This window comes from Podarcis pityusensis (assembly GCF_964106645.2).
Source record: "Podarcis pityusensis genome assembly, chromosome: 6".
In the NCBI taxonomy this organism is placed as follows: Eukaryota; Metazoa; Chordata; class Lepidosauria; order Squamata; family Lacertidae; genus Podarcis; species Podarcis pityusensis.
In genome coordinates this window covers 46,854,088-46,875,724 of record NC_138030.1, presented here as the reverse complement: position 1 = coordinate 46,875,724, position 21,637 = coordinate 46,854,088, and the positions used below count along the sequence as shown (strand labels likewise).

Genomic DNA, 21,637 nt, shown 5'->3' with positions numbered 1-21,637 from the left:
AGCCAAGGCAGTAATCCGGGACTCTTACTATTCTGCTGTCAACTTGCATGGAGGAAAAAATGGAGCTCCTTTGTTTTGCAGGCCTTATTACTCCCTCTCTGCACCGCCAAGAGCTTTGTTTAAGATCCACCCAAATCCATCTCTACCTGTCTAGGCAGCAGTCGTTTTAAAAGGCCCTCAGAGAGCACGATCCCTCCTGCGCCTGCGGTGAACTCAACAAAACAAATTGCTTGATGTGGGTCCCTGCAAGTGAGTTATATTAATAGCTGGCAAAGCCCTCGTGCGTGGCCCATGTACCAACTCTATTAGCAAGGCTGATTCCCCACAGGCAGAAGGGGCAGGCGATGCCTCCCTGTGCTCACAGGATAAACGGGAAGAAACGGCACCGCATATTCTGCCAAAGCTGAGCGTCGCTTCAGGCATCCTCTGCTTCTCAGCATTTCCTCCCTTGCTCCACTGTGATGGCGCATATAGTGACCCCCTCCCTCCAAAAGAGCCCTCTGGATATGGTGTTTTGAAGGCTAATATTCTCAAAAATCTAGATGGTAGGCCACATCCCATTTTTGAACTGGTTCAAAGAGTGCAGGTGGGAATAAATGCACCCCAGCCTCGCCTCTGACATCCCGTCCCTGCCAGCCACACCCAAGACAAGATGGATGGAGATTCTTCATCTGTTTGCCAGGATGTGCTTATAAACCCTCCTTGTGGCTGGGAACCCTGGCTAGGCATGGTTCTGGATCACAGAAACCTTCTGAGCATTTTCAGCCAGACACATATGTAGTCTTCCTTCAGACAATGTGGGAAGCAGTGGCATAGCGTGGGGGGTGCAGGGGATTACTTGCCTTGCCCCGGGTGCTGACAACCCACGCTACGCCACTGGTGGGAAGGAAAGGAGATGTTGGGGGCAGGCCAGTCCAATATCCCCTCCACTATTTATTCCCTACCAGGGATGCTGGTGAAATTTCCTATGAGCTGACCAAGCCTCTAACTGGCTTGTTGTCTTGCTTGCAGGATTTCCCCATACCTTGGTACCAAGAATCAGATTACATCCCTATTCTCCATGCAATCTGAGAATGACAGAAAAGGGCTACACCACAGGGTCTGGATACAAGGAACAGGAACAGACCTCGCCTTGTGGTATTTCTGCACAGCTGGTACCTACAGAATTGCTCTAGGCAGAACACGGTTGCTGCAGCCAGTACAGATATGCCATGGGCCGAAAAGAAGTTTCTTGGCTCACAAGCTGCTTCTCTCTTTTCACAAGATGCCCTCTAGCAAGAATCCTGCCCCTGCTATGGGCAACTTCCTCCCTCCTTCCCTCCCTCCCTTCCCACAGCTCAGTCCCCAAAAGAGGAAGTTGTTTTTGCTCGGCAGTTTGCTTACCGTGACTGTCTTTATTCGCCCCAGTTGCCGAGTGCAGCTCCAGCCTGAACGGTTTATTAACAAAGTGCACTGCTCCCCGTCATCGCAAGGCTCCATTCCGCACCACTGTTTGTTGACAATGATCTGGGCTGCCGAACGTAGCCAGGGAGGTAAGGAGGAAGAAAAGTATGGAGAGAGAGAGGCAAAAAGGGACAAATATTAAGCACAGGTTTAACAAGAACCATGGATAAAATGTGAGATTTGGGCTTTTTCATATGTCAATTTCATAGTGCAATTCTTTACTTATTTTTATATTTATATCGCACCTTTTCTCCAAGGAGCTCAAAGGGGTGTTCTCTCTCTATTTTTATCCTCCCCACATTGCTGTTTGGCTGAGAGATTATGACACATGAGCTTCATGACTGAGTGGGGATTCAAGTGCTGCTCTCCCATGTTGCAGTCCAACACTCTAACCATTGTGCTACACTGCACCACAATAAAGATGCAGTTAACCAACTGCCCTCCTAAATGAGTCTGTTTTCTCCCCACCAGCGAGACCACCCCCTCCATTTCATGGGAGTGGGATTCCACAAAACAGGTGAGCACGCCTGCACATACTAACTACTTACTTAAATAGAGCGAGGTTTACTTCTATATAAGCACACATAACGTGGCACTGTTAAGACATATTTTTCTCATCATAGAGAAAGGCCCTTTGAAACAGAGTACTGGAAGAGGAAAAGGGGGGAACAGAGTGGAAATGAAAGCAAAGGAAGAGGGAAGGGGAAAGGGGAGAGTGGATCAAATCTATGAAGCTTTATGATGTGGTCATAACACCCCCTAACGTGAGAAAACAGGCCACCTGTGAGCTCAGAATAGCCTCATATTCGCCACATGTACCAAACACCCACCCACAGGCGGGGGACACCTTCCCACACACACATAGCAACACTAGGTAGCATGTCACTGTTGCACAATCTCAGGACATTACAACACAAGGTAACACATGCCCACACGCCAAAGCCTCAGGGAAGCTTCTTGTAAGGCCTTAAGGTCCAAGAGAGAATCCAGTGCATTTTTGTTTTGTTTTTACACAGTAGCTCCCAAAATATGATCAAGTAGATTCCTAGAATGGGAAAGTAATGATTTTGTGGAGCCAAACCATTTCCGTGCAGCTCAAGACCAGGTTACCCTCAGTCTCAGAATCCAAAACACATGGCTATTTCCCTGAGGTTTTTTTGTTTCTCCCTAGACAGGCCAAAGCTTTCCCGATCACTCTAGTTAATGGATATCAGCAACAGCAAGTGTATTCTCAGGACCTGCCCACTAGGTCCTATTCTCTCTCTCTCTCTCTCTCTCTCTCTCTCTCTCTCTCTCTCTCTCTTTCTTTCCCTCTCCCTCTCCCAGCTTATCCACATTTACCTTTCCTCTGCTCTTTCTAGTTTCTAGGCACAGCCTGCAATTTAAAGCTCTGTGTCCAAGCACACACCCCCTTTCTTCTTTTCTTTTCTTTTTGCTCCAGAGCTTTCCCCATGGAAACCCACTCTTTAAAGCTCAATTGGAGCAAACTTCAATCCAAGTTGATGTTTGCTCAGCACAGAGCCTTAAGGTGCAGACTTCCGCCTGGAAAGGGCAGGGCAAAAGGTAAGTGTGGATAAACTCTGCTCCCCTCTCTCTTACTCTCTCCTTCGGAACTTTTGTCGTCCAGTGTTTTAAGTCACAATAAAGCCTCCACACAGATAGTGAGTTGCCCTTCTCCCAGAGATTGCCTCTGTCTCCTCAGATGCTCACAGCAGAGAAGAAGAAGCAGTGCAACCGCTCAAACAATCTGATATCCCACCCGCTATAGCACACAGCCCACGAGGTTACCTAGCCAGTGTGGTGTAGTGGTTAAGAGCGTTAGACTCGTAATCTGGTGAACCGGGTTCGAGTCTCCGCTCCTCCACATGCAGCTGCTGGGTGACCTTGGGCTAGTCACACTTCTCTGAAGTCTCTCAGCCTCACTCACCTCACAGAGTGTTTGTTGTGGGGGAGGAAGGGAAAAGGAGAATGTTAGCTGCTTTGAGACTCCTTCGGGTAGTGATAAAGCGGGATATCAAATCCAAACTCTGCTAGTGGTGGATAGAAAAGAAGGGAACAGTGAACAAGCGGAGCAACAGAATGAGAAGCAGAGAAGCTGCACACTCTTCTTTAGTTGCAGAGCTTTTAAAGAGATGGGCTAAGCACCGATAACTGCTTTACAACAACATGCTTATCAGAAGAGGGCTTATGTATCTCCTCAGAGTGAGAGGGGGCTCTTGAAGCACGCAGATGGAGCGGCACTGCATATCAGTCCAAACCCAAGGGTGAGGAGCCTTTTCCAGCCTGAGACCCACTTTCCCTTCTGGGCAACTTTCCTGAGGCAGCAGGCTAGTTGTGGGTGGGGCCAAAGGCAAAAGTGGGAAGCATGAGGCATTATCAAGGACACATTCCAGCCAGGCAAAAACACTCAAGGGGGTTGCAAAGCAAGGTCAGTAGGAGATGTGGTTGGTGATGGGTTGTGGCCTAGGAAGAGTCCCTGAGGCCAGACAGAGAGGCTTGGGGGCCACATTTGTCCCCCAGGCTTGAGGTTCCTCACCAAAACTGAATGTAATAACTTTATTCTTTTTATAACTCTATTGGATCTTAGTTTTGACTAGAAAAACCTCAGCTGGTTAGTTTCAGCACCCCTGGCAGAGACCTATAGATTTAGAGTGGGGGGAAAGACAGCAGTCCCTGCTAGCATTGGAGAGTTCACAGAGACTGTGATGTATATCAGTAGGAGAGCACCAAGAAGCCTCAACATTTCTCTCCACGTTTAAAGATGTTCTTATTCCTTGTTGGACCTGATCCACAGATATTTGGAACAATCAACTGAGGGAGAAGGAGACCTTGCTCTCTTACCATCCACACATGCAGGTTTTGCTTTTGTTGTTCCAGCCACTTGACCCCTCCGACAAGCACACCGCGCTGTCTGCCTGGCGATCATCCTCTTGGGATGGCTCATATCTCTGTCCAATGCTGTGATTTCACACATCCCCACCTCCAGCTCCTTTCCTGCAGTGAGAGATTGGGAAATGAGACAGACTTAATCCCAGCAGAACAGGAGAAGCACGCAGCCTGTTTGCCAGAGCAGGACACGAGGAGTCAGACCTCTTGGGTTAAAGAGGCAGCCTAAAATGACTCAGCGCCAATTGAGTATGCACACACACACACTACATTTCAAATGCAACCACTCCCCATGAAACACTTTTGTGCATATGTGTACACTTTTTTTCACTGAAAACAAAAATGATTCTACTGGTTTTGCATCTTCCAGTTTTGGCAATCAGCCAAGAGGATAAAAATCATGCCAAGGATAGAGACACCTTCCAAGAAATGTGAATCCCTTTCTTTAAGTATGTTAATGACCAAAGACTTTGTTATACCAGTCACTCAATATTTTCAATGAAGAGGTTATGTTAAGCATTATGTTTCAGTGTTGAATATGTTTACGTCTAGAGCCAATGGACAGAATGAACACCATTAGATGTACTGCTGGATAAGTGTTTACAAGTGGTTCTTGTATTTTTTTTTAGAAACCAATAAAAAATTGTTTGTTTGTTTTAAAAAAAATTACACCAGGCCTGTACAGTTCCAGCAGCCTGGTTACCCTGATGCTGAGAGGAACCCAGCCTATCTCCATAGGATAGCTAGCAATGTCCCAAGTCACTGGACCAAATTCAGCCATTTTGCATAGCTAAACTTTGTGGCCTGCCACTAGATTCTCAACATGCTGAATCCATTCCTCCTTTCACTAGTCCCCCTGGGGATGGAATCTGGAAGTTTGGAAGAATCACACTTTTTTTTTTTACACTATATACGAGGCTGAAACGATGAGCCAACAGTCCAGGGGGTGAAATTCAGATGAGAAGCTGAACCCGGACATTCAACAGAAGGTTTTATCTCCTTTACAAATGCTGTAAAGTGCTTGAGATCTCAAAGCAGGGACTACCGCCAGCCATGCACCCAAGTGTTTTACCTGGAGAGCCACCTCTAGCCAGCACCGGGCTTCCCAAAGCCCTTTTGCTCCTCTCTCCACTTTTCAGCTCGGGGAATGCCACGCAGGGGCTGGGCAGCAGCAAAACACCCTCACATTCACCTTTTCCCATTTAAATGGGTTGGCCCCACACAGACTCGCTGCTTGTGTAGCAAGCATGCAAGAGATTGCTCCTATGGATTCCACTTTGTCTTTGCCACCTATCTACCTGGGCAGGCCGGCAGGCTGGCCTTCCCACCTGCCTGCCTGGCCACCCTGATAACAGCATGTTCCAACCATTTCCTTCGATCTCTATATACTCTTCTTGCTGCGCTATCAGCTGTTATCCAGTGCAGGGAAGCAGAATGCAGATCTACAAATACTGGGCCTGCTGGCTCATAAGCCCCTTATTGTTACTTCTTGTGTTACCGTCTGTCCAAATTCCTTTTACTTTCTCCCTGAGCCTTGAGTATAACATACTCAAGATATGTATCTCCACATATCTGTATCTATAGCCTGCCCCTTTGAATAAGTTCAAAAGCCCCTCTGCTTCCCTATTAGATGGGCAACACCACTTTCTCATTTCCTCACATCTTCTTCAGTGGCATTCATGTGACGGAAGTGCATGCAATCACTGGGATTTATACCGGCACATGCAACAGCCTTTTCATATTTATTTGGACTGTAATATATACATTCAATCTCCAGCTCCCTGTTCTCTCTCTCTCCTAGAGAGAGTTATTTGTTATCTGAATAAGTAGATGTGAGCGGCTGAGACGTTTCTATTAGAACTGCATTCACTGGGTATGATTTACCTTGCTGCATGCTCTGTTATACCTTTTCCTGCTTATGATGACTTGGGGACGGATCCTGCCTGGCTTGCTCAGTGCTACTGACATCAGCAGGGAACAGACTCGTAGTAACTTTGCTTTAAATAACTCCTTATCGTCAGCATATCCAAGTGCCACAAGTTACTCACATTGGGATGTTTCCGTGACCCAATGTGGCTGAGGGAGCCGTTTCACACAGCGGTTGTGTTTCTCACAGCCCAACTGAATGTAAAGTGTGATGAACAAAACACAGGCTCCTGATTGCAGAGTGGGTATGTGCCAGGTATTGCAGCCAGTCATGAACCCACAGTAGACATCCCACAGTCTTAAGGAGTCTGCACCTGCCCATCACGTCTTACAAGTTTGCTTGTAAGCAACTTTTCAAACAGGTGCTGGAGAGTCCCCTTGATAGAGATGGGGAAATCTGTCAATTTCAGGGTTTGTTTTCCCCCAGTTTCCAGTTTTTCCACATTCAGTTCCTCATATTCCTGCATCAGTTTCTGAATAATCTTTTAAAAACAAGTCCTCTTGAGAATGCAGCAATTTCAGCGCAATTTCAGTGCAAAATTCTAATGTATGTAGGCAAATTTGCCTTGCAATGCACATATTTTTTCCTGACATTATAATTTTTGTATGCTATTTTCACATATGCATGCATTTTTATCCACACTTCATTCTAATGCATACTCTCTTTTTTTGCACACCTTACTTGGCTGGAGAACAGCCTGGCAAAATCTGAAGAAGTGCGAATTTTGAAGGATGGCCGAGTTTCAGTCTGCGTACTGTTCGTAAAATTGTGAATGAGGTAGGCTTGCCAGCAGGAGCACTGGGTTGGCTGCACCACTTCATCCAGACAGCCCTGGTCTCACTCTGCCTCCCAGCCATGCTGCTGCCAGGAGGCTACTGTTGCAGCCCTGCCCCGCTTGGCAAGCTGCTTCAGCTACCAGCAATGTGTCCTGCAATATCTATACAGGCATTGCAAGGAATGCTGCCCCCTTTAAGACTGCTACTTGAAGCAACAAGGAGGCATGCCTACAGGAAAGTACGTTTACTTGTGATTAGGCACCCCAGCCTGCTATCTGCTATCTTTCAAGCAGTGCAGGGGTGAGGTTAGATTGGCCTAAGGGCCAGATTGCCTTCTGGACAGCCTTCCAGGGGGCCAGTGGTGGGCAGGGTGACAGGCAAAAGTAGATGCATCAATAAATGCTAGTTTTACCTTTGTACCGTGGACCTGTTTCTTGACACATATGCATCTCTATCCATCATCAGTCCAGGCAAGGAAGGTAAGAGCTCTGCCTGGCAGAAACACTCATGGAGTGTGTATGGCAGGGCTGGTGAGGGGTGTGGCTGAAGAGGGCATGTGGCCTGGGAAGAATCTCAGAGGCCAGGTAACTAAGTGTGGATTGCTGCATGTGGGCCTGAGGTTCTTCATCCATGAAGTAGTGAATTTGTCCCTGGCATGTATTATAATCAAGAAAAGGAAGGGGGGGGGAGGAGGGAGGAAAGAGGGACAATGGGAGAGGAGGGACAAATCAAAATGGAAATAAAACAGGGGGAAAGGCACCGCTCTGGAAAATATTGATTGGAAGGAAGAAAGAGGGGGAAACGCTTCAACTTCTTTAACTGCCTGAGCAAAGAGGTGATTAAAGCACATTAAGGGATAGCTGCCATGTTCTGTGATCTCAGAAATATGCCCTAAAGTGTAGAAAGGCAATTATCATCCATGTCAGTGATTGCAAAAGTAGAAACAGACGGTACAATTTATTCCAAGCTATTGTAATTCTTTCTGGAATAAAAATGGTTGCTTTTTAACACCCGGCTCCCTAGTTTTCTGGGTACGCTAATTGCTGAACGCTCTTTTCTCCCAGTTTGCTTAATATCAATGGAATGCTTTGTCACCTCGGAGTCTCAGCACCATCGCTCTACTAATGCGTTTCATTTTTACATCCTTCTTTATCTTCACATGAATTGATTTGGCATCGTGGGACTGGAAGGGATCTGAAAATGATCTATAGCATCCCTTTGCCCTAAAGGAGCCTTAATGCACCAACCCTCAGCCACATCACACGTGAGCCCCCAAAGAGAGTAACAGATCATCTAAAGCAGCGGTGGGCAACAGGTGTTACTGCTGCCTACCTGGCTGGGGTGGTGGTGAGGTTAAGCAACAGGGTTGCATCATCAGGACTGCTGGATTGGCTCCCATCAATGCAACCTGCAGGCCCAACCTTACCTACCCTCCAGGAAAGTAGAAGTCAGGTTCTGTCCCACCACATAGGCTTCAAGTGATGGGCTCTGCTAGATTATTTGCCATTTTGAGGCAGATCAAGGTTTTCTGGCTTCCAGCTGTTTAATAATAGAAGGAACAAAAACACTCCCCCCTATTAGGTTGTTAGGAATCCCTGATCTGTAGTATTTCAGATGCAGACTTCGACACATGGATCATCCCACTGGATGGCTCATGGGGAGGCAATAGGTCACTGGCTCCACTGCCTGAGCCACCCTTTTGTAGCTGGCTCCACCTTCCTGGTATTTTGCACCTGGCTCTGATTGGTGGACAGCTTTCAGGGTCTATTAAAAAAAAATATCAGATCCCACAAACCTATAGTCTGCCCACCCTTTACTTAATCTATAATGAAAGTGGAGAACTGAAAGTGGAGAACTGCTCATTTTATGGAAGATGCTTTGCAGAGTTTCAATACTAGTTTAGTACTGATTTGATAAAGAGGTTAAGAGTTTCCGAGGCCCTGGTTCAGATCTCATATTGGCCACAAAAACAAGCCTTGATCCTTTATAGAGGATATCTCTTCACTTCATGGTTTTCCTCCTCTGTGCTAGCTCTGGGGGAAAGGGAAGCTGCATTTCTCCATCTCTGGATATATTTTTTTTCCCTATTTGTAAGCATAATCAACAGTTAGCACTTGTGTATATCTCTCTGCATCTGCAGAGTATGGCATTAAACTGGACTCACAAACCCTCATGCAACTCATCTAAAGCAAGCATGAAATATTTATTATCTCCCTTGGGTAAAATGGCAAGCCAAAAATAGCAAATTTTAGCTTTGGGTCTACACTTGACTCAGAGATTTTATTGGCATCTCTCCACCCACCACCTATTTGGCTGATCAAAGAGAAGCTCGAACAACATATGAAGTATGGTTTGCTCAAAGCAAAAAGGCATTAAGCAGGAGCTTTAATTCACACATTGCCGCACCATGCTGAAACGACATTAAATCCCTGTGTAGTTTGTCATGTACGTACGACAATTCTACTGGAACTTTCTGCTTTTTTCTTCTTCTAAATTTCACATCTGTGGAATTCCCTCCCATTAGAAATCAGGCAGGCACCATCCCCGCTTAAGTTTCAAAAGCTGGGTTAAAATGGTTTTATTTCAGGAGACCTTTGTACTATGAATATTGTTCTAATGTTTCCATTTTCTGATGTTTCAATACACGTTTTCCATGTTACACATTGTACATGAGCTGCTTTGAGACAGCTACTGAAATGTGGGGGATAAATTCCTGAAATAAACTAACAAACTTTAGTCTTGACTGAAACTGGAGCAGAGTTAAGCATTTACACAGCATACATTTCACTTTACGAGAGCAAACCTCTTTTGCAATGGAGGCATTCCTGGTCTTGCGCACTTTCAAAAGCCCTGAAAAACACAACCATGGCACATATTGAACAAGACTGTATTAGAGGGAAATGAGCAGTCATTGTCACTCTTCCTGATTTTGTTTCCAAAGCCGTTGATTCTTTGTCACAGTATATTAAGTTTAGCCTAAAACAGGAGTGGGACACTTTCTGTCCACATGCCTAATGAGGCCCAGAAGGGGTCCTAATTTGGCCCACAAAGCCATTTTCCCCAAACAGTGCCCACTTGCCTGTCATCTTACGTGACATCAGGTGTAAGGGAGGTAAATGCATGGCTGGCTGCCATTACAGTCGTACCTCTGCTCCCGAATGCCTTGGGGTCGAACATTTTGTCTCCCAAATGACCAAAAACTAGAAGTTGTTGTTCCGGTTTTCAAACGTTCTTTTGGAAGCCGAACGTCCAACAGGGCTTCTGCAGCTTCCGATTGGCTGCAGGTGCTTCCTGCAGCCAATCAGAAGCTGCATTTTGGAAGTCGAACATTTTGGAAGTCGAACAGACTTCTGGAACGGATTCTGTTCGACTTCCGATGTACGACTGTACTTTGAAGCCTGTTTGCAAGAGGTTTGTATTGAAACCACTCAGAGACTTCACAAATCAGCACCCGTCAATCGAGAGGTACTGAATGACAGTGCCCCTGACGTCCATCAACAACAAGGCCCTTTCAACTTGATACCTGGCATAATAGTGAGGTCAGGTGACTGACAGTTGGGTGGCCCTGCCCATCGGTCATAGAAGGGTCATAGGGTGGGGCAAGGAAGGATCTAGCCCACCCGCCAGATCCAGTTCCCCACTCATGACCTAGCAGGTAAAGCCCAATCTGCACTATACATTTAAAGCAGTATCATTCCACTTTAAACAGCCATGGCTTCACCCAAAGCATCCTGGGAATTGCAGTTTGTTAAGGGTGCTGAGAGTTGTTAGGAGTCCCCTTATTCTCTTCACAGACCTATAATTTCCCAGAGTTCCCTGGGAAAAGGGACTGCTGGAGAAACCGCTCTGCGAATGGTAACTCTGTGAGAGGAATAGGGGTCTCTCAGCACACTTAAAAAATGATAATTCTCAGGATTTTTTGTGAGAAGCCATCCCTGTTTAAAGTGCTGTGATACTGTTTTATATGGGATGTAATACAGTCCACAATCTTCAGCTTGCCACTGAGTCTAAATGCAGACTTTACAACTACAACATTGAGCCAGTTGGGTTCCTTATTGCTTTTACTCTTCTGCCCATTTTGCTTAACATCCAGCCGACGAAGAGTTCTGAAGAACTCAAAACACTTGCTCTGTTTTGTGACGTTTTCCTCGGTCCGCCTAAAGCTATTGCCCAACTGTGGATTTCAGAATCTTTCTTATGAATCAATGCTGCTTCCATCTGTTTTATTTATTGCTGAATTCCAGGCAAAAATCACATAGCTAGTTTTGGATTTATGAGATTCTTCTTAGAATTTTCGCTATACAGCACATCTAAAAGCAAGTCTGTTTGGGGGGGGGGTGATATGTACACACACTCACACATTCCAGCACTTGGTTTTCCTTGCCATGGAGGCATAGCAATGAACTGCAAGCAATCTCCACCTTAGCTGCTTTACAAACTGTCCAGTGAAAGAAGCTGTGCAGCAACCAGCCTTGTGGCCTATAACACACCTAGGGCTCTGGCATGGAGGCTGATAATTTGGCAGTGTCTTGCCTCTTGCATGCCTGTGATCAGCACTGAACTCATAGCTCCTGCTCGACTGGCTGAGGCTGCATCAACTGAATTATTGCATAAATGTTTGGTTTCAGTTGCTAATTGTGACATTATTTATGGATCCACATGGATCTGCAAAGTGCCCCTCACATCCTGGTTTGCAGGAGGCCTGTCTTGGGAGCTCTCGGTGGAACGTTTACGCTGACAGTGCTCTTTATGTTTCTGGGTGAGCAAACATCAGCACAGGATTTCTTCTGCAGCTTCTGGGCTTGCAGAGCTATTTGTTACACAGCATAAACTGGGGGAAAGGAAGTTGGGGAAAACCAAGGGCAACAAATCAGTTACTTAACAGGGCTCAGTGGATCTTGCACACACAGGGGGGGGCAGGAAATGTTGGTTAGCAGCTACCCATGCAAATTGCCAACTGCTTCTAATAGTCTACTCCTTGTGTAATTCCTATTCATCACTCAGTGGTGCTTCATGTGGAGTGTTTCAGACACAAACATGGCTAGGATTTTCTATGGTAAGTCAAAATGAAAATAAAAAATAGAAAGACATTGGGTTCCTCTTCTGGTAGATGTCTGCCAACCTGGAAAACTGAACTCCCCTTAGAAGCTATCATCTGAAAATGGGACCCTGAGCGAACCAAAACTGAACCACAGAGTTATTAATGGTGAACGTGGGTGGGTCTTTTCCACATTGGGGGGGGGGGGAGGACAGCCAAATGAACAAAGCATTTGTCTTCCTCTCCCAAAGTTGTGGGCTTGCGCCTTGTAAAGAGTTTTAGAAACCAGTTGCCTCCAGGGCACTCTTCTGTAAACAAATACCAAATCAAGTGGGCTGGGAAGTCAAAGAGGTGATATATCATTCTCTTGAGTGCAGAAAATCATAGCAACTAGTTTCTCATTAACAACCCAACCACACACAGGCCTAGGTGGCTCTTGCCTTTGGAAAATAATCTCTTTCAGGACCAAAACTGCAAATTTAATGGACTCTGGGACTTTCAAGGAGACCTCACTCATCACAGACCTCCTTCCTTTCCCCACTGGTAGTTTTTGCTTAAAGTAGGGGGTAGTACCACATTGGCTACCTGTGACTGAAGAGTCTTAGGACCAGAAAAAATAAGCTCTGCTGAAAGATAAGAATGGCAAGTTTGAGGGTCACTGTGTTTAGGCTGCAGAAAGAGACCCAGTTGTGGCAAAGTAGTGTGTTCAGTATCACAAGTGAAAGCTAGTGACAGGATTGGAACCTGATCTTAAAGGAGACCAGACCATTTGCCGGTCTAGTATTGTCTACTGCAATTGGCATTGGCTCCCTATGGGCTCAAGCAGAAGCTTTTCCCATCACCTGATCAAGCTCCATGATGCATCTCAGCAACCAAATATCAATGAAACTGGGTTGATATATTAAGATAGCATGTCCTGAAGGTCACATATCCCTATGCCTTAGTGTTTTCTACACAAAGAAGCTCCTTTCTCTGTTCATCTCCTTCTCTCTCCAAAAGCATCTCAATTAAGTGCATGTTGAGCATGTTGAAGTACTTAATCGTGAAAGTGAAATGGAATCCTAGAAATAAGCCAATGTCTAAATCAAATGTCTAAATCAAAACCAACAATGCAAAAAAACCCCTCTTCCTTAGACTGAGGTGCTTTCTCTCCCATGCAAGGCTTGCTACTTGGGCTACTCGGCCTAAATTTTAAAACTTTCTCCAACTGGACTGCAAGTATCAGATTAAATCAATCTTCAAACTCCATGCAGTAAACATGGTCATGTCACTTGCCACCCACAGCAGTACTGTTCAAAGTAGCTAGCAGCCAACAGACCTGAGCCCTTCCAGTAAAGGTTTGCTACGCAAAATTGTTCAGCCCACTAGAAAGGGTCAGTGGGAGATTACCCAGTGTGCTAAGAGCAACACAGCAGCCATGAACTGCCCCCATTAAACAAGGTGGGCACAGAAAATGAGTTTGATGCAGAGAGAATGTGAAGTCACAGGGAGGAATTCAGTGCAGCCCTAGGCAGATGGCTCCATTAGTGAAAACATTTCTGCTTGCTTCGTGGAATGATCTGCCTTCTCCTTTCCCTGTTCTGGGGGTTCTCGTGCCTCAAACCATTTTGGGGAGGGTCACAGGAGGCATCCATGAGGAGGAGTGGAAAGTCGGATTGTGCTAGAGGAAGTTTCTGCTTGGGAGGGCCACTGAGTTGAATCCAGCCCATTGTGCATGCCCATGCGCAGATCTTCAGAAAAGAGTCCACTGAACTAAGTGGGACTTACTCCCAGATTTGTGCATCTAGAGCTGCGATGGGAAACATTGGGCCTTCCAAAAGTTGTTGCATGGCCAAATATCAGGGATAATGAGAGTTGATATTCCAACAACTAAAGGGCCACAGGTTCCCCATCCCTGGTATAAAAGGTTGCAGCCTCAGATAAAGATTTAAACAGCCTCCCTGAAGTCCTCCAGATCTCTACTTTCATGAAGGTTTCCCTTTTGTGTGTGTTTGTCAAGTGCAAATGTCTCTCTCCTGGCTAGAACCACCATTCTTCTGCCCTGGTCATTGGCTCTTCAAGTTCTGAATCCTTCTTAGATATTTATTTTATTATTTCATAAAATTTATAAACTGCTCAATTGTAAAAAAAAAACAAAAAACCACCTCAAAGCAGTTTACAGATATGAGAAATTTGCTACTTAAATCTCCTTCCAGGAGGATTGTTATTGCACATGTAGCTTGACTGAGCTTACAAATTTCGGCTTGAAGGCCCTCATTATTCAATGGGCCTTCTTCCCACACAACTTTGCACAGAAGTAAAGCCTTAAAATTCGCTGTTTGCTCTTTTATTCAAGCCTGCTGCCTCCTGTATGGAAAAACTGTAGGAAATGTATAGATTGTGTCTTATGCCTTTGAAATTTAAATTCTTTAAATGACCCACAGAAACCAGGGAAGGAAAACCTGGGATGGGTTGGAAGTGAGGTCAACAGTTCCTCATTCTTGCCTTTGTAGCCTTTTATAAAAGGAGAGGTTAGTGGAATGACCAAATGTGTTCTTGGAGTCTTGAGCCCTGATTTTAATTTGAAAGGACTCTCTAATTCATCTGTGAAAAGGTAACCCAGGCCGTGTCCCTTGGATAACCTGGGTGCCACTATGGCACTGCATTTCAGCTAGCTTCCAATTGCTTGCTTTTGTTTTCTATGCCCATACTTGGGCTGGGGTTTTTTTGGCGGGGGGGGGAGGGAGGGAGTGGAATATGTAATGTGCTTAAAGCAATTCTGCCAGGGTGGGTAGGTGGGGTGGCCTACATCTTCCCTGCTTCAACATACCAACTGGCCTGAAGCTTACCAGGTGCTTTTATAAAATCCGAGGAGTCTTGGGTGCCTGAAAGGCCTTTCTGTCCAAATCCCTATGTGCCTTTCTGGTTCTGCTTGCTCTTTCCAACCTAAATAAAGGAGGGGTGATCATGGCCAAATGGGCAGGCATTTAGATTTGTTTTAACATGTTCTCCTCGCCAAGCAACCCCAGGATAACCCTCAGGACCTTAGACAGCGGCAATGATCCCTATTTAGATTACCCCAGCCTCACCGCAGGGTTCCGATTTGTGCATAGCCTTGAAGGCGGAATACGGGAAGCTCCTTCCCTGCCCTCTCTGCAAAGGCCATAAGGTGAAGTGGCGAAGTGGTGTATGAAACGGGCACGAACGTACCTTCCTTGGGTGGATGAGAATACAGGAGCCAGAAGAAGAGGAGGCAACAAAGTGTAGCACTTATCCCTGTAGACAGCTCTCTCCATCCGGCCAGCATCCTTATAGAGGTTTTCCCAGATGGGCCAGCAGATGGGCCAAAGAGGGTGGTGCCCCCTCTCCGCCCCCTAAATCCAGACGTTCACACAATCCAACTACCAGGGGGGTGTTTTCCTGGCACAGAGGGGCTCCAGCTGTGCCTGGAGCACAGCTGCATTCCCTTCACAGCAGAGCCAAGCGACAGGCAGTAGCAGCATCAGGCTTCTGAAGGGGGGGGGGGGGCAGCTTCAAACTACTACTTTACAGAGGCCCCGACCAGCTCCTTTTAGGATCCGGCGCTTCTCATCCCGAAGTCCAGAAACGCCATAAGTCTTATTTCTCACAGGATCCCGAGGTGGGGGGTGGCGATGGAGAGAAATATCTTCTTTTTCACGTGCTCTCTTCCAAACTCCAGCCTCCCCGCTCGTCCTGGGAAAGAGGGCGCTCCAAAACCCGACGGGCACCCACTGAGTCGCTTGAAAAGTATCCCCGGGGTCGCAGCCGGAGGGAGCCGCCCCTTTCCCGGGTGCCGGCGCAAGTCCCGACCGCCCTGCAGTTCGGTTCTGGACTTCCTCCGGGCCTTTCAGCTCCTCGGCGATTCAGCAGGCGCTGCGCCCGTTCCTGCGAGCACTTGGGCGCCGTTGGTCAGGCGAAACCCTCGCGGCGGCGCGCTCTCCTCCTTGCAGAAGAGCCCACCCGGGAGCAGATCGGCTCCTCGCCTGCGCCGCCGCTCGCTCCGCCGGCCTCCCCAGCGCGCGAGGAGGACGATTCATCCTGGGATGCGAGGAAGAGCGGGGGGGGGGGGGCGCACGATGCGGCGGGAGTGGGCGCGCGGGGCGGGGGTCCTCAGCCAGAAGCTTCCGCACCGTTTTGGGGAAGGGGAGGGGGGACACGCGCGATTCCGGGTGTGGACGCGCGTCGCGGCTCTCCCTCCAAGCGTGCCGGCGAAGGCGCGGGGCCGCCGCGGCTACCTGTGGCAGGGCGCCTTCCCAGGACCCGGCCGTCAGCTGGCGGCGTGATCTGTCGGGGTGTTTTTGCGCGCGCGCGCGCGCGGCGGAGAAGAGGTGACGAGTCGATCCGAGGGATCCGATGTGTGTGTTCCAAATGTGCATACACAGAAAGATACTCGAGCAAGATCCGGAGCTGGGGCTCGAAATCACCGCCCGCCTTCTCTTTTTCCACGACGCAACACGGCCTCGCCACACACGCGCGCGCGGGGGGAGAGAGAGAGACTTCCCGGCTCTCCGCAGCAGAAGCGGGCGGCACGTTCCCTGTGGCGGAGGAGCCCCGGCGCCAAGCCGAGTCCGACCGAGGGCTGCGGTAGCAGCCGCGCCTCCTTCACTTTTGCTCAGGCCGGAGCGGCGGCGCGGGAAGAAGCGCCTCCGGACTCCCCCGCGGAGACACCCCGAGGGGCATCTCTCCGCTCCCGCGCCGCGCTGCCGCCTCCTCCGCCTCCTGCTCCTGCAGGGTGCCGGCGATCCCCGCGAGAATCAGCCCTCCCCTCCACTGCTGCTGCTGCAGCGGCAGCTTCTCGCCAGCCGGGGGTGGGCAGTGCCTGCGTCTTCCTCCTCCTCGTGCAGAGAAAAAGATCCGGGGAAAGTTTTTCTCTCGGCGATGGGCTCTCCTGTACTGCCTGGCGCCCCGAAACGGCGGCACCGGCGGCAGCGCCTGCCTATCCCTTTGGCCGCGGGCCGCCCTCCCAGACGGAGACCACCTGCTCTGAATTCTCCTTGGCGGAGTGTCTCCCTCCGCTTAACCCCTTCCTCGCCGCGCGCCCGGGAGCCGCTGCCTGCCCACCTGATCAGCTCGCCACCGCCGGGCTGCCGCATTCCCTCGCTCGCGCGGCGCCTTTTCTCGCTCGCTGCTCCGCTCAGGCCGGATGAGAGTCCGGCTTAGAAGCGGGGAGCGCGCCCTCCCCCTCCCCTTAGAGAAAGGTGAAAACCGCAGGGCATGAGGGTGGGGGGGGGGCGATCAGGCAATGCCGCATTTCTGCGCTTCCTTATCCATCCCGGGCAATTATGGAGGGACTGGAAAGGGCGGCTGGCCGTGCGCTCACCGAGAGCGATTCGGCTTCTCGCGCCGGGCTCCCTCGCTCGTGGGATCGGCGCCGGATTGCCGCGACCCCGTTCCCCACGAGGCCGGGGTGGCCTCCGGGTACTGCCCCCGAAGGGACAGCTGCGGAAACCGACGCCGCCGCGCACAATGCGCAGAAGCCGCGGGACAGGATGCCGGACGGGCTGCTTCCAGAGCTGTGCGGCTTGCCTGCTCCGCTGTGCTCGGCGGAGCTCGGGGCTGGACCCGGGCGCCAGGGGCGGTGAGCGAGCGAGGAGATCTAGCTAGAGATCGGGCGGGGGGGGGGGAATCGGCTGACTTGCCTTTGGGCTCCAGGCGACCTCCCCAAAAGGAAGGTGTTTGTCAGCCATGGAGGCCTCTCCAGTTCTCTGGGGGCTGCTGGCATGCCCTAGCCTAAGGCGCCCATGGGGGCATTCGCTGCCCTAGGCAGACACGCAGGCAGATTCTGCGGGAATCGGCCACCGCACTCACGGCTGTGGCTGCCTCTGGCTTCCCGCTTCATGCAAAAGTAGTACTTGTGTTTTCGCTTTCATCTGGGTTGCTTCCATAGGCTGGGCAAGAAGTGTGTGTGCGGGGGGGGGGTATTTCCGGGGAAAACCCCTGCATGGAACCCTGAAGAGTGGCTGCCAGCCAGTCAGTGTAAAGCAACCTTCCCCAATTTGATACTTTGGACCGCAACTAGGACAATTTGCCATACTGGCAGGGGTTGATAGGAGTTGCACTCCAGGCTGGGGAAGACTGTTTGGCAGCTTTATTTTCTTCCTCTATTGCCAACTTGCTGCAGAGGAGGAAAGGGGTGTGGGTTACCTAGAGTGCCAGGAGGGCAGATCAAGAAGTCTGGTGGGCCACCAGTAGAAGTCTGCAGGCCAGAGGTTTCCTGTATTAGTGTAAACAGTTCTAACCAGATGGACCAGTAGTCTGACATAATATAGGCTGAATCCCTTTGTTCCAACGTATTCCCCCATCCCCTGAAATATCAGATCCTGGTTTCTTCTGGAAATCCTGCACAACCTTCTGACATTTCACCACATGTAGATTAAAACATTTTCAGACCTATGTTTCAGACCATTCTGATTCATTATGTTTATATTCTCTCTCAGGGAAGTTTGTGTGTTTTTCTTCCTTCCTTTAATCCTCTCAATAACTCTGCAAGGTAGGTTCAGCTGAGAGATAGTGACTAGCTCAAGGTCACAGAGGGTGCTCTCAGACTCTCATCATTTTCAGTCACATAGTGGCAACTTCAGGTTGCACAATTAAAGTTGATTATGAGGTCTTGCACAGCAAATCCTGAGTCTCCCCAAAATCAGACATTTTGCAATAAGGAAAGTGGTGAGAAAATGCACTTGGAAGTGTGGGATAACACTTGCTTTGATGTAACATCATCTAGCCTCCCTACAAATAAGACTGAATGTTCACTAAATAGCCAATGTCACCTAATCTCTTTGCAAACAATCAGGATGAATGTACAATAATCAAGTCTGAAAGCACCCCTAGTTATCTTGGGTGGGTGAGTGGGATCCATTGACACTAACCACTACACCACATTGTCTCTTAAAGATTGGCCCTTTCTCCTTTTTTTAATAATATACTTAGGATGCTGAATTCTCTTGGAAGGATTCCTTTTTGTTTTGTTTTTTGGTCAGAATCATGGAAGATGTGCAGCACAGGTTTTTATTTTTTAGTTGTTTTTTTTTTTACTTTCCATCCCTGCTGTTAAACAACAGTATCTGTTTGGGTCCCATCATTCCCCTTCCTAGACACACCGCCTTGCCTCCAGCGCTCAACTGTCAGAACTGCTTCTCGTTGCTCTTTCCAATTTTGGGTCGTTCCTGGGTTGAAAGGCTCTCTTCTAAAGACTTGTGCAACAATTTAGTTCCCTTCATTCAAATGCAGCAAAAGGAGCCTCTCCCTCTCCATTGGAGGCTTCTACTGTAATGAAAAGCCCCTGCGTTCTCTCTTGGCCCTCTCCTTTGATTTGGGGGAAATCAATACATGTGTTCCACCACAGCAGTGCCTGTGACTGGTTTGTTAACTATGAGGGGCCCTGAATGAATAGCACTCGGGCGGGTAATTTACCATCAGATCTGTGGGGATAAAGGGAAACCAATATAAATAGTCAGTAATAAAACTGTTTACTGACACTGGGCGTTCTTTAAATGAGATTTGTATGCAGGAGAGTACACCTCAGATAAGCTCTCCAGCTTACAGTTATTGACTCCCTTGTCCAGTGAAGCCGGGGCTATTATTAGCACCAGAAAGCTGGGAGACTCTGTCTTCATAATGCACCTGATAATATTAATAAGGAAGGCAACCATATCAGAGTTGAAAAGGAGCCGGCGCACAAGTCAGCATTATTAGTCCTGCTTAAAGAGTAATTGTTGAATGCTGTCAGGGCAGGCATTCTTTGCAAGGGGCAATGCACCAAGATCCATTAGGCTCCCATCGATTTTTCATCAGGAGCTAAGAATGGCCAGAGCTTCATGGGACTGGGACCAAAATGCAGACAGTGTGTGTGTGTGTGTGTGTGTGTGTGTGTGTGTGTTGACTGTGCCCTGCACTCATTGCATCTCCATTGCTGGGTTTTTAATCCATGCTCCCATGATGGTATCCACAGTGCATATGTATCCTTTACTTTGTTATAAAAATTGGCTGTTTCTGATACACACATTTCTCAAACCATCTTCACACAGATTGCAAGTCCTTAAGGCATTCCTAATTCCTCTCTAGCCAAGGTGTGGACACCGTTGCATTGGGGTAAAGACATCCTCACCCATCAGTGACCCCCCAACAAATATGACACTAACAAATACATGCTGATGTGAGAAGCTAGGGGGGAAAGAGTTATGAAATGTGCTATGGGGCGGGGGGCAAAGAGCAACTTCACTGTGGTAATGTGAACACTGTGTGTGTGTGTGTGTGTGTGTGTGTGTGTGTGTGTGTTGTGGCCTTATTGAATGGATGAAACATTTTAATAAATTGCCTGCTTTGTCAGATTAATATTTCCAAGCAAGTATTAGGTGTAGCTGCCGCAATCCCCATCATTATCTCTGTTTTATTATGGGTGGGGTTAGTTACGCAGGAAGGGAAGGTTTTCACTGATTTCCAGTGTCTAGTATATTTTCCATGCTGCTGTAAACTAATGGTGATGAAGATGAAGTCTAGGAGCCCCATTGATCAGGGATGGAGAAACTTGTTCATCCTGAGGCCCCACATTCCTTTCTGAGAAAGCTTCTAGGGAACCACATGAGAGTGGCAGGTAGGGCCAGAGGCTAAGGTGAATGGAAGAACAAATGGAGCAATCATATTACGTTTCTACATTAGGCTGGTTTTTGTATGCACACCACTCATATGCCTCTCACTATCCTCCATCCAGAATTTAAGGACCATTCCAGCCCAGCAAACACACTCAGTGAGAAAGCAAAGGAGAGCCAGTAAAAGGCTGTCAAGTTTTGACCCTGCACTACAGAAATAATAGCAGAATCTCCTTATCTCCAGCAGTACTTGCTGTGGCCTCTTGGATTTATGCAAGCTCTTGTTTCCCAGCCAGATGCCTTTAAGTGAAAGCAGTATTTTCCACCAGAAGCTTTTCCTTTCAAAGGCTGCTGATGCTCCCTGTCCCTTTGTGAGAAGTTACTGCCCCCCCTGCTTCCGAAGGAATCTTGTCCCATCCAGCCTGAGGGAGGGAGCGGGAATATTCTGGGCACCAACCCAGCAGTGGGGATTGGCGGGGGAAGAGAGGTGTCGGTATAAAGTGCTTACCAGACTAGTGAAAGTTACTAATGAGATCTCAATTAAAGTCAATTGGGAGAAATTAAACAGGGGAGAAAATAGGGCAGCAGAGGCACAAAGGGAAATAAACCCTTTTCAAGGAGCTGGCGGAGAAGAGATCAAAGGCAGGGAAAGGAACCACAGAGCGGCTTCAGTGTGTTTTTGACCTGATTTTCTCAAAGGGGCCCTTTCCCCCAAGCACTCCTCCCTTCACAACCTTGAGGTAGTCTAAAGCTGGGTTGCTGTGATACGGAAAGGTTTGACTTCACAGGCGACAGGTCTCGGAGGCATCTCCCAGCCACATCTTCTTCCCAGACAAAACTTGACACCTGAACTTGGTCCTTTGTGCTGACCTTAAGGCGGAGAAGCCTTTCTGTTTCGCAGCTAAGTAAGAAAGCACAAAGAGCACTGCTAATGAGGCGCTCGCTTTCCAGCCACTGCTTTGGGATGAAATGAAAAGGT

The 21,637-nt window shown here is 48.2% G+C and overlaps 1 protein-coding gene across 1 annotated transcript in view; it reads right to left on the bottom strand.

The window, feature by feature from the left end:
• The window catches only part of LOC308479707 (chemokine-like protein TAFA-5), a 32,647-nt gene extending 16,754 nt beyond the window's left edge, over positions 1-15,893 (bottom strand). Inside the window, exons 1-5 of the mRNA XM_081010502.1 lie at positions 15,260-15,893; positions 14,899-14,995; positions 9,836-9,882; positions 4,285-4,437; positions 1,384-1,511 (exon numbers count right to left, since the gene is read on the bottom strand). Coding sequence (XP_080866628.1) covers positions 1,384-1,511; positions 4,285-4,437; positions 9,836-9,882; positions 14,899-14,995; positions 15,260-15,356 — 522 coding nt within the window. The 5' untranslated portion in view covers positions 15,357-15,893. The remainder of the gene's footprint in view (positions 1-1,383; positions 1,512-4,284; positions 4,438-9,835; positions 9,883-14,898; positions 14,996-15,259) is intronic.
• Positions 15,894-21,637: the final 5,744 nt, after the last annotated feature.